General features: G+C 47.4%; 1 protein-coding gene across 1 annotated transcript in view; it reads left to right on the top strand.

Moving 5' to 3' along the window:
- The window catches only part of CSMD2 (CUB and Sushi multiple domains 2), a 661,952-nt gene that overhangs the window by 217,871 nt on the left and 428,866 nt on the right, over positions 1-15,215 (top strand). The window contains exon 4 of the mRNA XM_032640663.1: positions 9,627-9,821. Within this exon, the coding sequence (XP_032496554.1) occupies positions 9,627-9,821 (195 nt within the window). The remainder of the gene's footprint in view (positions 1-9,626; positions 9,822-15,215) is intronic.

Here is a 15,215-nt window from a genome sequence, read left to right as displayed (position 1 = left end):
GGACCTTGTGCCAGCCTGAAGCTGTCCTTCAGAGGGGCTAAGGCACACCACAGTCTCCTGAAACGGGAGAGGGACAAGTGGGTGCAGACTAACACACGGAGCTTCCCCTAGAGAGCTGACAGGGGAAGGAGGAGGCCGCCCAGCTCATTGCTCACCTGTAATCCTGCTGGACCCTAAACTTCCGCAGGCCCCACCCTGGGGGCTCTGAGCTTTCCTCTCTGCAGCCTCTCTTCTGGTTCAATGTTGAGTTCCTTAAAGTTGGGCTATCTCTCTCCTTGTCCTCTTCCCCTTTTCCCCAGAGAAACCCCCAGTTCCTTAAGAAGCTGAAGTTATTGATGTAGAGAATACTTTCCTCTGTAGGAGTGTTGATAAAATTAGCAAATGAAGATCCAGGATGCCCAGTTACATTTGAATTTCAAGTAACAAATACTTTTTAGTATAGGTATATCCCAAATGTTGCATGGGATATACTTATACTAAAAAAGAATTTGTGTTTCTCTGAAATGCAGATTTAACTGGGTGTGCTGGATTTTAACTGGCAGCTCTATTCTGGGGCCTAGGATGTAACCGTTTCGGTTTTGCTTCTAAAGAATCTCAGGTGAGAGAGAGGAGGCCATGGGGCCCTATGGTTATGAAGCATCACGGAGAACTCCCACCAAAAGCCCCTCTGTGGCCCCTGCTGGTAGGATGATGGATGTCTGTGTAGCCCCAGGTTGTCCAGGTGGGGGGGATGGGGCCAACAAGGGGTCTGACTGGGTGTAGGTCAGGCGTGCTCTAGGCCTGGCAAGGAGAGGGACTGTGTGCAAGCCCAGAGCACTGCCTCCATGCTGGGAAACACAGGCCTTGAAGGTCAAGGTTACAGCCTGATAAGGACACAGGCGCTGAAGTCAGACAGCTCAAGTTTTGACCCCGGCCCTCATCCCAGCCAGCCGTGTGACCCTGGGTCAGAGTAGCCTCATTGTTCCTCATTCCCCTGCCCCCGAAAGGGAACAGTTGGAGAACCTGTCGTGGCAGGGTACGATGAAATAGAAGAGTCCAGGCCCTGATCCCAGCCAGCCGTGTGACCCTGGGTCAGAGTAGCCTCATTGTTCCTCATTCCCCTGCCCCCGAAAGGGAACAGTTGGAGAACCTGTCGTGGCAGGGTACGATGAAATAGAAGAGTCCAGATAAAGTACTGAGCAGAGTGTCAAGCTCATATTAAACACCCGAAAGGCGACCGTTATTATTATTGCAATTAGCTCTGTGACCCTTCAGCTCTCTAAATTCAGCTCTTTGGGGTAAAATGGGGTTCATAAATACCAACCTAAAGAGTAGCTCTGAGCACTTGCATAAATTCTATTTTAATGGGGAAGATTGTGGACTGAACATACACACACAGGCCCTTCCCTGCAGCCAGCCACCACAATGCCCCCTGTCTCCAGGGCCACACTGAAGGGGAAGGAAATTTGAGTTTGGTCTCAGTCCTCAGGTGCCAGTGGCCTGTCTTCTTCCCCCAAGTCATCTGTCCAGGACTCTCACCTGTGCAGCCCACTGCCCTCACAGCCCCTTCCCTTCCTTGACTCCCAGCAAAACTGGTCTTTTCTTAGTTCTCTTTCTCTACTGTGGGAGATGGGGGGCGGTTGCTGAGATTGTACACCTGGGATAAGTCCGTAACTGAATAAACACGAATTCAGGGGTACCACAATGTGGCCCGTGGGCTGGGGACCTGTTTTATAAGTAAAGCTTGGTTGGAACACCTGTTGTCTAAGGCTGCTTTTGTAGCACAACAGAAAAGCTGGATCATTGGGACAGAGACCATTAGGCAAGGCCAGAAGTATTTACTCTCTGGTTCTTTACAGAAAAAGTTTGCCAACCCTGCTTTACTCTGTTGTTCCCTATATGTAATGCATATTTTTATATGCACATAGTATAAACTATATGTGTGTGTGTGTGTATATATATAAAACACATTCCATCAGGGTGCTCACTCCCTGCCAGGCATTAAAGCAAACACTAGATAAAAAAAGAATATGTCATTTCTGCCCCTCAGGGAAGTCCTGAGAAGAAAATAGATACCTAAACAAACAATTACAGGCAGACTTAGCTCCCGTTTGGAAGCTGGGGTATTGTAAATTAATGAGTGATTGAATTATAATGTCATATGACAAATGCAGGAATTGAAGTGCAGGTAAAACCCTGACTTAAATCTGCAAGTGGGGTCCAAAAAATCCTGTCATGTAAAATGTGGGCCTGTGAGATTGCAAAATTAACCAAATGACCAGAACAAGCCTGTGTAGTTAACGGGCTGGGAGTTCCAGGATTCTGAGAGCTGGTTGCCAATGACATTATACCTGAATTTCCATTCTATCGAGATGTCTTCTCCTGGGGTTTTCCAGTTTACACAAGACGCTAAGGGTATCAAGGAGGGCTTCACAGAGGAAGTGGTGCGGGGGAAAGATTGGGGGAGCAGGAGGTGAGGCAGAAAATGTCAGCAGGGGTCGGATCATAGAAAGATGGGGCTGCATGAACCTAAGACTGGGTTAATCCTGACAGCAATAGGAGGGTTCTCATGGTTCTTTTTTCTTCCCTCTTACTTATTGTGGTTGATCTTTCAAATCATTATTTAGTCTTACATTCATCATGCAAAAGACCAGAGGTCTTTTGCCCATGCACCTTGGTGGCAGGGAACCTGCTTTGGCACGTGTGCTCCGGAGGGTGGAACAGGGCAGGACCGTGGTGGATTTACCATTGTAGAAGGCTCAGTCCAGCGTCAGTGCAGACAATGCACTGGAGGGCGCAGGGCCAGCGGCAGGGAGATCAGAGTTGGGTGCAGAGGTCCAGGAGAGAGATGATGAGGATCCTCAAATGAGAAGGAAGGAGAGGGTAAGAGTGACTTACGGAGGACAGCAGCATCCCAGGGATAAGCCAGGCTTGCTGCTCCCAGAAGTCAACGCCCAGTAACAAGAAAGGCACTGGAAATTGAACAGTTCACAGCTCAGAGAGATAACCCAACTGGGCTAATGGAATAACCTACGTGAATAGGTTACCGTGAGTGGTTCTCAGTTTCAGCTCTGCCTACAGTCACCCAGAGGAGCTTAGGCTCTCCCTCTGAAATTCTGATTCAATAGGTTTGGGGACAGGTCTAGGCATTGGTGTTTTTATAAAACTCCCCATGTGACCCTGATGCTGAAGGTTGCAAAATTGCAAACGTGAGCCAAGAGAACAGGCTCACAGTGGAGAGCTTATGCCAGATGCTGGGCAGAAGGAGGCTTGGCAGGACAGGGCCCTGTGGACTTGTGGACCCCTGCCTTTGTCTGATTGACAGGTAGCAGGAAATGTACGGGACCAGGCTAAGGGTTGACTTGTCTGGTTGTCACCCCAAGTCATCCCCACAAGGAGAATGAGTGTGAGTCCCCTGTGAGGGTGTTTCAAGGTACACTAGTGACCGTGGACCCTATGGGGAACGGTCAGTGCAAGCATGGCCTAACGCAGGTGGAAAGTACATGGGCTCGGTAGCCAGGAAGTGCTGTGGACACCCAGCTCTACCCCCAGTGAGCTATGGGGCCTTGGGTAATGCTCCAACCCCTCTGGCAATCACACTCATCTCAACGAGAGATAATAGCCCCTCTCTCAATGGGTTATTGGGAGGATTAAGTAAAATCACTAAGTCACACAATAAACTCTTATCAAGGTATTATCATACATCAGGCACTGTTCTAGAAACTGGGACACAGAAGGGAACAAAATAGATTTTAAAAAAATGTCTGTCTTCATGGAGCTTATATTGTAGCGGAGTGGGACAAACAATAAACAAATGAATGCATCAGCTATATACTATGTCAGATGTAGATGTGAGAGGAAGTGGAGACAACAAGTATAGACAATTCTTTGGGGTGGAAATATATGCAAAGCACTCGACAATGGGGATGACACATAGTAAGTGGGCAATAAATTATGTTTACAAGGCCAAACAGCTAAAAGCAAGGGAGTTTTAAGGATTAACTAAGATAATGTGTGATGCAGAAGTGCCTAGCACAGCGTAGGTACTCAAAAGATAATGGATCTTATTCTTCCCTCCCCTGTCCATGCCCACTACCCCTCAAGTCACACACACACCCATACACACACACGCCATCTCCCCTTTCCATGTTGAGGGCTGTGGAAGAAGAAATCTTTCTTCCTGCATCCTTTCTCCCAGACACCCTGCCACTTTGTATCAACCGTATGGCCATGGACATGAAACAAGTTACTTGATGGAAGATAAGAAATCAAGACACATGGAGGGTGCTTGTCCAGAGAGCATTAAACGACTCTTCATTATAATATGGGAACTAAAGTCTCACATTAAAAATAAAAGAAGGTATTATGTAGCTTTTGCTGCACTCCAGCCACAAAGGAGATTCATTGTCAAACAGTCGCTGAGAATATCTTGTTGAGTGGCAAGAGCCAGGCTTTGTAGAAGGGACAAAATTCCCCACAGCTGATCTACAATGGAATTGTTCAATGTCACGCACAGCTTTAATAATATTGTTCTGGGCTGCCTTGGATGTAAATATCCCACTCTTCATTTTGTAAGCAATCAAAGGGAAGTTTTCTAGACGGGAGAGCATGAACGGTTATAAGGTCTGTGCCAAAAAAACACATGGGCAGAATCCAGAAATCAAAGAACGCTGTGCCTTAGAAAGCCTGGCTTTTGTGGCTTATCTCTGATCTCTGTCTGTCCAGAAAGCTGTACATCAGGCACAATACAAAAGACCAAACTTTAAATGTTGCCCTTGACACTCTTAAAACGTACAAGATTGGCAAATCAGACTGGAGAAGAAAAGACAGACAATTAAATCTGGACAATCAGGGAATCACCCTTCATTTTGTCTCAGTGTCTAGAATAATGAAGGGAGGACGGGAACTCTTGGTCATTAAGCACCCACTATGTCCTGGGCACTGTCTCTGTCCGAAGCAGTATTGTATTCCAAAATTAAGAGTGCTGAATGATGGAGCCAGAAAGACCTAGATCCAGAACCTAGCTCTGCCATTTTCTAGCTCTGGGGTCTTAGGGAAGTTGCTTAAGCTCTCTGTGCCTCCGTTTTTCTCATCCGTAAAATGAGGATAATAGTTGTCACACATGATTGTTTTGAGGATTAAGTAAAATAAATTTGTAGCCCAGGGCCCGAAACACACGAGGAACTCAGTGGTGGGTATTATAAATCTAGCTTTATTTAATCTGTACAACGGTGCTGTTATGAGTTGAATTCTGTCCCAGAAAGATATGTTGAAGACCTAACCCCAGTACTTGCGGATATGACCTTATTTGGAGATAGGGCCTGTGCAAATGATGAAGTTAAGATGAGGCCATTAGGGTGTGTCCTAATCCAATATGATTGGTGTCCTTATAAAAAGGTGAAATTTGGACATAGAGACACAGAGGGAGAATGCCAGGTGAAGGTGAAGGATTGGATGGATGCATAGACAAGCCAAGGAACGTCAAAGATTGCTTAAAAAAAAAACTACCAGAGGCTAGGAAGGCACAAGGAAGGTTTCTCCTACAAGTTTCAGAGGGATCACGACCCTGTCGACACCTTGATTTTAGACTTCCAGCCTCCACAACTGTGAGACAATAAATATCTGTTGTTTTAAACCACCTGGTTTGTGGTGCTTTGTTACAGCAGCCCTAGGAAACTAATACAATTCACCCTCTAACCCCATAGGAAGAAAAAGAAAGTATCCTCATTTTTAGATGAAGAACTGAAGTCCAGAGAGGTAAAGTTTATGGCTCAAGATCATTCAGCCAGAGGTGGACGAGCTGAGATTTGAATCCAGGCCTCTCTGAGCCCAACGTCTGCCCTCTCTCCGTTCCCTGTGTGACCTTTCGGGAGCAAAGATAAAAAAGGAGGTGGGGTTGGAACTGAGACTCATCACACCCAAGTCCCAGTGGAGGTGCCAGGTCAGAGTGATCTGATTATGAGCGCTCATTAAGTGAAAAGCAGTAAGCGTTAGAGTGACTTTTTAAAAAGGATCGGATTTTATTTATAGTGACGTTCCAATCATTAATTTCAAAGGAAGAGAGTCCAAAGCAGAAACAGGTTCATTAAAAATGTGACATTAGTAATTTAATTAAATTGGGTCTTTGCGTCTCGTTGCAGAAAATGAACCATTAGTTCTACACCAGTTCTCAGCCCATTTCCCAGGTTGGCTCCCTCCCCTCACCTTAGCTTGCTTTCTTCTGCAAATGTTTACCTGACCTGCCCCTCCTACCCCCAACACTCACAAACACATCGCAGTTCCTGCCTCCACTGTGGCCAGTAGTGCGGGATCATGGGGAATGCCAAGGAAGACAGCACTGTGGGATCATGGGAAATGCCAAGGAAGCCAGCAGCACGGGATCGTGGGGAATGCCAAGGAAGCCGGCACTGTGGGATCGTGGGGAATGCCAAGGGAGCCAACAGAGCGGGATCGTGGGAAATGCCGAGGAAGACAGCACTGTGGGATCATGGGAAATGCCAAGGAAGCCAACAGAGCGGGATCGTGGGAAATGCCAAGGAAGCCAGTAGCATGGGATCATGGGAAATGCCAAGGAAGCCAGCACTGTGGGATCATGGGAAATGCCAAGTAAGCCAGCACTGTGGGATTGTAGGGAATACCAAGGAAGCCAACAGAGCGGGATCGTGGGGAATGCCAAGGAAGACAGCACTGTGGGATCATGGGAAATGCCAAGGAAGCCAACAGAGCAGGATCGTGGGAAATGCCAAGGAAGACAGCACTGTGGGATAATGGGAAATGCCAAGGTAGCCAGCAGCATGGGACCATGGGAAATGCCAAGGAAGCCAGCACTGTGGGATCATGGGAAATGCCAAGGTAGCCAGCAGCCCAGAGACTATTCTAAGCTAGGCTAATAGGGTGACGGAAGTCAATCCTTTCATCTGAGTTATCTTACTTGTCAGAGGTAGAGAACGGGCCTGGAGGAGCTCTTCAGCCCTTAAGATAGCTCTTCCACAAAAACATAAGGGCAGGGGCCCTTCTTGTCTAGTTCATTGCTGTACTACCAGAGTGCAGTAGGCCCACAATATATTTTCGTTGTATGAAGGAATTAATGCATCAGTGGGTAACCCTTCCAAATGACTAATTGATGAACACCCAAATATGTCCCTACAAGTGTCACACACAGTGTCAGGCTCCCAGGATACACCCAAGGACTGCATGGCCCTACAGTACAGTGGAAGGATAACACCTGCCATTTTTGAGCACCTACTCTGTGCTGGGCACTGTGCCAGCCATGCATCAGTTATTATCAGTAACCTCATCAACCACTAGATATTACTGCCCTCCTTTCTCAGTTGAGGAAACTAAGGCTCAGAGAGCTCACATGACTCAAGGCCACAGAGTAAGACAGTGACAGCACCTGGCTCCAGACCAGATCAACCTAGTACCAAAGTCCACCCTTTCCCTCTACAACAAGCTGTCTCCTCCTGGGAGGAGAGGAGAAGTGGGAGAGAAAGCCTTCTTTCTGAGGGCTCTGAGATCAGCAAGGCTGGCAAAGAGGGTCCTGGAAGACAGAAATATGGGCTGGAAGAGGGTACTGCAAGGGCCTGGGAAGCTCTCTAGAATCCAGGCTGGCCGTCTCCACTTCTTCATCTTTATTCCTCATCACTGCCACCCCTACCCTCTTATTCCAGGCTCTCTGATCTCTTAGGTTATCTCTGGCCTCAGGGCCTTTGCACATGATATTTCCTCTGCCCGGAACACACTTTGACCTAGCTAATTCTTACTGATCTCTCAGGGTTCAGCATAGACATCACCTCTTCCAAGAAGCCGGCCCTGACTACCCCCTGACTGGGTTTGTTCCCCTGCCTGGTCCCTATCTCATCGTAACACTTAACATACCTTTAATCGTATGCATCTCCCAATGGACTGGGAACTTAGATTCACTTGTGTGGTATTCACTGTATCCAGGCTTTACATACCTCCACTCACATAATGCTCACAGTGACCCCAGAGGAAGGTACTATTGTGAACCGCCTCCTTTCTTCCAAAGGAGGAAACTGAGGCACAGAGAGGTTAAGAGACTAGCTCAAGGTCCCACAGGTAGCTATCCATCAGGCTGTGGTGCGAACCCAAGCACTGAGGCTCTCGGGTCTGTACTTTCCACCACCCTGCTCTGTGGTCTCTCAGGGTTGGCCTCAATAAACCGTCGCCAGATGAATTAATGGAGAGGTACTTGGATGGCAATCTGGACACGGCTGTGACCACTTGTCCTGGCCTTACGGGGAGGTGTGAAATGGTAGGAGGTGGGACCTTCTGGGCACAGGCAGTTCCAACTCTAGGAAGAAAGGCAGGGGGTAGGGGGAGCTGAGTCAGGTTGAACAAGTGACTCGGGCACAGAGGAGCTGCGCCCTCCCTTTCTCCCTCCTGACTGGCAGGTCGTGATGCTCACGCACCCTCACCAAGGCTATTTCCTCTGGATAATGAGTACACACCGGCAGCTGGCGTTATTGCTCTGGCTCAGGCGGAACACTGTACATCTTATTCTCCGGCTCCCTATTTTCCCCTTGAAACGGGTCAGTCTGATCAGAACTCAGGTTCTTGTCTCCCTACCTCACTGCTTACCCCGGCACTAATGACCCCTTCAACTCCCCCAAACCTGCTGGGCCAAAGTACAACTCTGGCTGCTGGGGCAGATCATTAAAGAAAGGACATCGGGTTTAATGAGCACCTACTCCGTGCCACTGTCTGTGTCCCTTCCATGGTGTTTATTGGGAAGGACTGTGGAGTCTGAGATCAGAGCAACCAAACCCAAGAGATGAAAGTGATTTCCCTGGGGCACCTTGAGTGATGGGATGGACGTGTTACTGAACCAGGTTCAGTTTTAGCCAAAGCCCTGAGACGCCAGGGTTTGCAGCAAAGAGAGTGTTTATTCACAAAGCAGCCAAGCGAGGAGATGGGAGAACAAGTCTCAAATCGGCCTTCCCAAAGGCAAGGGGCTTAGGGTATTTGTGGGATAGAGACTAAAGAAGCAGTGTGGTCTGAGGCGTGGGGAGCTTGGGAAGCATGGGGAAAGGTGATTGGAAAAAGGTGCAGTAATCCTCGGTCTGCTCAGGCGTAACTAAGCTACAGGCCTCCATTTTGGGGGTGCTTAGCACCATCTGAGGGTGGAGTTTTGGGCCCTCTGACATCAAAAGTCAACAAGCAGACGCTTGCGCATGTCCAGTTAGAGCTAGTCTTAACTGGCTTCATTTGAACTAGACACAAGTTCCTGGAAAACAATTCAGGCAAACATCTAACTGTTCAGGCTCTTGGAGGACATGCAAGTCTTTTGTAGCAACAGTTAAAACGACCTTGATTGGTGAAGGCAGGATACAGGTGAAATGGATTTAACTGATGCTTGCCCATAGTTCAGACATACTTCACATCCAGGGCTGCACGTGAGAAAAGGCAGGAAACCTGGATGTCCAGGTACAAGTTGCGTGTGTGGCTCCTCCTGAACGTGTGAGCCCTGCGAGCACTCAGGGGCCAGGCAGCCTTCAGGGGCAGCCCTGTCCTACGGAGGAAAGGAGGTCCGGGGAGGAGGGTCACCCAGAGAGATGCTGCTCAGAGGCCAGGTGTCAGGGCTGGAGACCTGCTCACGGGCTGCGTGTCTCTCCTTTTGCTCACAGCTCTCCCCAGCCACACGTGTGGGAACCCCGGGCGGCTGCCCAACGGCGTCCAGCAGGGCTCAACCTTCAACCTCGGCGACAAGGTCCGCTACAGCTGCAACCCCGGCTTCTTCCTGGAGGGCCACGCCGTGCTTACTTGCCACGCTGGCTCTGAGAACAGTGCCACGTGGGACTTCCCGCTGCCCTCCTGCAGAGGTAGGTGGCCAGGGAGGGCCTGAGGGATGCTGCAGCTTCCAGTGGGACCCAGTCTCCATCCACTCCAGCAGGAGGTGGGGTACCCGTGTCTGGGGGCCACCAAGGGTCCTCCGGGTCCCCAGGTATTCTAGGGGCTTTTAGGCCTCCCTGGACCTCGTAGTCCTCAGGTGTGCACTCCCTCAACCTGCTTCCCCTGCATCAACAAATTTATTTTTAGTCTGTCTGCCCTTCCCTCCTGCCCTCCTATCTCGGAAGATACATCATTTCTCTTCCTGTTACCGATGTGTCTCCTGTGCACGGCTGTCTCCCAGCTGTTTTCCTATTGATCTCACCCTGGCAGTTCTTCTCTCTTTTCTATAATTCAGCCTCTCTCCCTATATAATGGTGTCCTCCTCCCAGTCTTCAAATATGCTCAAAACCTCTTTACCCCAGCACTGCCCCCCAGAAAAACCCAACTTCCTTCAGTGCTGCATCGGTCTCAGCCTCCCAGCTAGGGTAACCAACTTATCCTGGTTTCCCTGGCACCTTCCCATTTCTTAGCTCCAGAAGTCCCACATCCTGGAAGCCCCCTCAGTCCCAGGCAAACCGAGACAGTTGATCACCCCTTTCCCAGCCTATTTCTTATTGCCCCTGCATAGTAATCAAGCTTATTTCAAAAATGATTTCCCATGCCTCTTATCTGATGATAGAAAAAGCACATGACCATTTTAAGTGAGCTTAGAAAATACAGAAGAGAATAAAGAAGAAACAGAATTTACCCATTTTAACCACGATTTTCATATATTCCCTTCCCATCTTCTTCCTCTTTTTTTTAAATTGAAGTATAATTGATTTACAATGCTGTGTTAGTTTCAGGTGTACAGCAATGTGATACAGATATACATATATATCTATTCTTTTTCAGATTATTTTCCATTATAGGTTATTACAAGATATTGAATATAGGTCTCTGTGCTGTACAGTAGGACCTTGTTATTTATCTATTTTATATACAATAGTATATAAAATATATTATTGTATATAAAATAGTATATTTTAAAATATACTATTTTATTTATAATAGTATATATATCTGTTAATCCCAAGCTCCTAATTTATCCTCCCCCTGCCCCTGGCTTCCCCTTTGGTAACCATAAATTTGTTTTCTTTGTCTGTGAATCTGTTTCTGTTTTGTAAATAAGTTCATTTACGTCATTTTTTTTAAGATTCTACATGTAAATGATGTATGGTATTTGTCTTCTCTGACTTACTTCACTTAGTGTGATAATTTTTAGGTCCATTCATGTTGCTGCAAATGGCGTTATTTCATTCTTTTTGATGGCTCAGTAATATTCCATCGTGTGTGTGTGTGTGTGTGTGTGTGTGTGTGTGTGTGTGTGTGTGTGATATCTTCTTTATCCGTTCATTTGTTGATGCACATTTAGGTTGCTTCCATGTCTTGCCTATGGTAAATATTGCTGTTATGAACATTGGGTGCATGTATCTTTTCGAGTTAGAGTTTTCCTCTTTTCTGGATATATGCCCAGGAGCAGGATTGCTGGATCATATGGCAACTCTATTTTTAGTTTTTTAAGGAACCTCCATACTGTTCTCCATAGTGGCTGCACCAATGTACATTCCCACCAACAGTGCAGGAGGGTTCCCTTATCTCCACATTTCCCTCCTCTCCAGCATTTATTATTTGTAGACTTTTTGCTAATGGCCATTCTGATTGGTGTGAGGTGGTACCTCATTGTACTTTTGATTTGCAATTCTCTAATAATTAGTGATGTTGAGCATCTTTTCCTGTGCCTGTTGGCCATCTGTATGTCTTCTTTGGAAAATGCCTATTTAGGTCTTCTGCCCATTTTTTGATTGGGTTGTGTTTTTGATATTGAGCTGTTTGTATATTTTGGAATTTAAGCCCTTGTTGGTCGCATTGTTTGCAAATATTTTCTCCCCTTCTGTAGGTTGTCTTTTCATTTTGTTGGTGGTTTCCTATAAGTTTGATTAGGTCCCATTTGTTTACTTTTATTTCTTTTGTCTTGGTAGACTGAGTGAAGAAAACATTGGTACAATTTATATCTGAGAATGTTTGCCTATGTTCTCTTCTAGGAGTTTTACAGTGTCATGTCTTCTATTTAAGTCTTTAAGCCATTTTGAGTTTATTTTTGTGTGTGGTGTGAAGGAGTGTTCTAACTTCATTGATTTACATGTGGCTGTTCAGCTTTCCCAGCACCATTTGCTCAAGAGACTGTTCTCCATTGTATGTTCCTGCCTCCTTTGTTGAAGATTAATTGACTGTAGGCATGTGGGTTTATTTCTGGGGTCTCTATTCTGTTCCATTGATCCATACGTCTGTTTTTGTGTGCAATACCATACTGTTTTGATTATTATAGCTTTATAGTATTGTCTGAAGTCTGGGAGGGTTATGCCTCCAGCTTTGTCTAATACATATTGCATACATGCATATATTGTGAATATATATATGATTGAGATTATAATACATGTGGATATTTTTAACCACCTTATACAAACTGTGACATCATGAGAAGGGTTTCCTCATGACACCAACAATGCCCAGCATCTTGAAAGCTCCACCCAGCCTTGTCTATCCTCATCTCCCACTTACTCCCCTGCAAACTGGCCTTTGGCGCAAATATTTTGCATCATGTTGCCAAGTCAAATGGGAATTGTTTTGGCCCTTATATTCCTTGACGTCTCAACAGGCTTTTGCATTCTTGACCACTCTTTCCTTCTTGAAACCCTCATCTTGAAACCCCATGGATCTCTGAACACCCAGTTATAAGTCTAGGAGGATTGTTTCAAGGAGTTGAGAAGTGATCGGAACAAGTAGCTCTCCTTGGGTTCAAGTTTAGAGGAAGGTTTTCTGTAATTACTATCAGAAGACTAGCTCGAGGAGAAGCAGCTCCCTCCTTCCACCATATGCTCACACCCATTTTCCTGTCTACACGAGCAATGGAAAATACTTGGCACATAGATCCCTTTCTCTTCTACCATTCCCATGGGAGGCATAATTAATTGATCATAGCACCCTTCCTGCTTGAGTCTGGAGGCAACTGTGAATTCCCTTCAAACAGGCAAGCCACAAGCAATCAATCTGAGTTGCTGCTTGACTCTGTTTGTTTAGCCCTTCTCAGCCAATAGAATTGGCCTCAGCCTTGGTTGGTCCTTTTTGATGGAGCCTGGGGAAACTAGTCTCGTTTCTCGCCTTCCTAAGTCCCCTCCTCTCAGGCCCCCTTTCTAACATGGGATAACTTGGGACACGTCTCTCTTCATGTGATTGATACCGGGAATGTCCAAACCAATCACGTGAGACCTTGGCCCCTACACACAAGTGTGTGGCCCTGAGTGGCCTAACTGTGGTCTGAATCTGCTGTTTCCACTCTTCCTGATAGCACCTCTACCCACTCCCTACCCAGAGGATGTCACGGTTTAACACAATGATATTCCAAGGGGAGGCATCGGAGTTGTAACGTGGTAACAGAATGTGAAACATGATAGTAAATGAAATTAAGTATTTAAGCTGTGAAACGGAAAACACAATTCTCGTTCTTTTTACAGAACTATAAATATCATACTTTTTTAATCAATATGGAAACTAAAGACAAATGTAGCCCATATATCAGAGGCAGAGGGACTGTCACCCTGTCCTCTGAAGTACAATTCACATCCGTATCCCATCTTAATGAGGTGGAAATCTACAATCCCTCCAAGTATTTTCAGGAATCTTTGTCGGCTCTGGCTTCCTTTGAACCTTGAACTCACTGCCCTGCCTCACCCATCTTGGTTCTGCTCTGCCAACCTAAGTTGAAAACTTGGCCCATTTTTCCTGACCCCCGCCCCAAACAAAAACAAAACCATTAACAAAGGTGTTTGCATACAGCACAGCCTTTATTGGAGGTTTGTGGCAATGCAGGGACTTCACACCTCAACAATGCAAGTGGCTTGAAATGAAAATTGGAGCAGTCAGGAACCCCAGAGCCTTTCGCCCCCTCCCCCTGGAAGCTTCTCCCTGGCTTCTGTCTTGGCAAGCCCCTGCTTCCCTGTGATGTGCGTTGCCCCCTCTCGTCTCACTCCAGCCTCCTCCACTTTGCTGCCTCTCGACCTCGGCCCCGTCTCAGGACTTTTGTCGACTTCTTAGGCACAAGAGCCCGGTTGCCCTTGGCTTTGCCATCTCCTTACAGGCTGATGTCTCCCTCCCCTACCCAGGCTCTTTAGGTATAGGGTGATATTGTCTCTAACATAGAGAGCTTTCACCTGGAAGAAACCCTGGGGCTGGCTGTTAAAATATCTTTTTTGTTAACCCACTAGTCAAAGATAAGATGAGGGCTGCCTCAAGGAGGGCTTCCTTTGCCAGGTCAGACCATGGCCCCACAGTGCAGGGTCTGCACGTCCTGGCATGGCGGCAATGAGGGCTGGCCTTTCAGTGGGCAGAATGGGCTGGGGTGCTCCCCCAGTGTTCACATCACAGCAGTAATTCATGGGTGTGCAGAGCCTTTGGGGGCCACAGCTCTCTCCCAAGTCGCTCCTGATTTTCTCTCAGCCTCTCAGATGACAATGATTCTTTGCCCACTTCTTCTCCACTGACTCTTCTCCTCCTCTTTCCCCTTGAAGCCAGAGGGCCCAGCATGGCCTCTTCTCTGGGAACTTCTTGCCACTCTTGGAATCTCTCATCCACTCCGAGGCTTCTACTGTTGCTTGGGGACGACTCTTCAGTCTCTACCTCCAACCCTCCCTCTGTCCTGAGCTTCAGGCCCACAGTGATATCAAACTCACCTGAAGCCCTCCCTGGAGGGTGCTCCACATGCAGCACACCCAGAGCCTAACTCTTTCTATTTTCCCAAACCTGCGTTTTTTGTTGCCTTCCCCAGCTCGGTGAAGAGTGTCACCATCCAAGGTGACCAAGCCAGACACCACAGTGGCATCTTTACACTCCTCACCCTTCCCTGTACCCTTAGTCACCGCGACCTGGCAAATCCATCTCTGCACTGACACCGCCCTCTACGCCTTTGCCGCTCTTCAGGGGTGATGGTCCCAGGCCCTCTCAGCTCTCACCTGTCTCACTGCAAAGCGTCGCCAGTCACCCCACCACACACATCCCAATTCATTCTCCACCGCAGGAGTGAACTTCCTAAGACACAGATCTGATAGCATCACACGTTGCTCAGATTCCCGCCAGTGACTCTTTATCACTGACAGGGTCAAGTTCAGATTCCTTAGCGTGGAGCACAAGGCCCTTCCGGAAGGAGGCCGAGGCCGACTTTTCTAAGTCCTCTCTAAGTAGCTTGCAATTAGCCACACCAGAAATGCTCCCTTCCAGAATGCTTCCCTTCCAAGGAAGCCAGCCGAGCATGTGAAATCTTGCTTTCAGAAGGGCTTCGAGCCCCGGGG

The sequence above is a fragment of the Phocoena sinus genome, chromosome 1 (assembly GCF_008692025.1).
Source record: "Phocoena sinus isolate mPhoSin1 chromosome 1, mPhoSin1.pri, whole genome shotgun sequence".
NCBI classification, from domain to species: domain Eukaryota; kingdom Metazoa; phylum Chordata; class Mammalia; order Artiodactyla; family Phocoenidae; genus Phocoena; species Phocoena sinus.
This window is presented reverse-complemented; position numbering and strand designations above follow the sequence as displayed.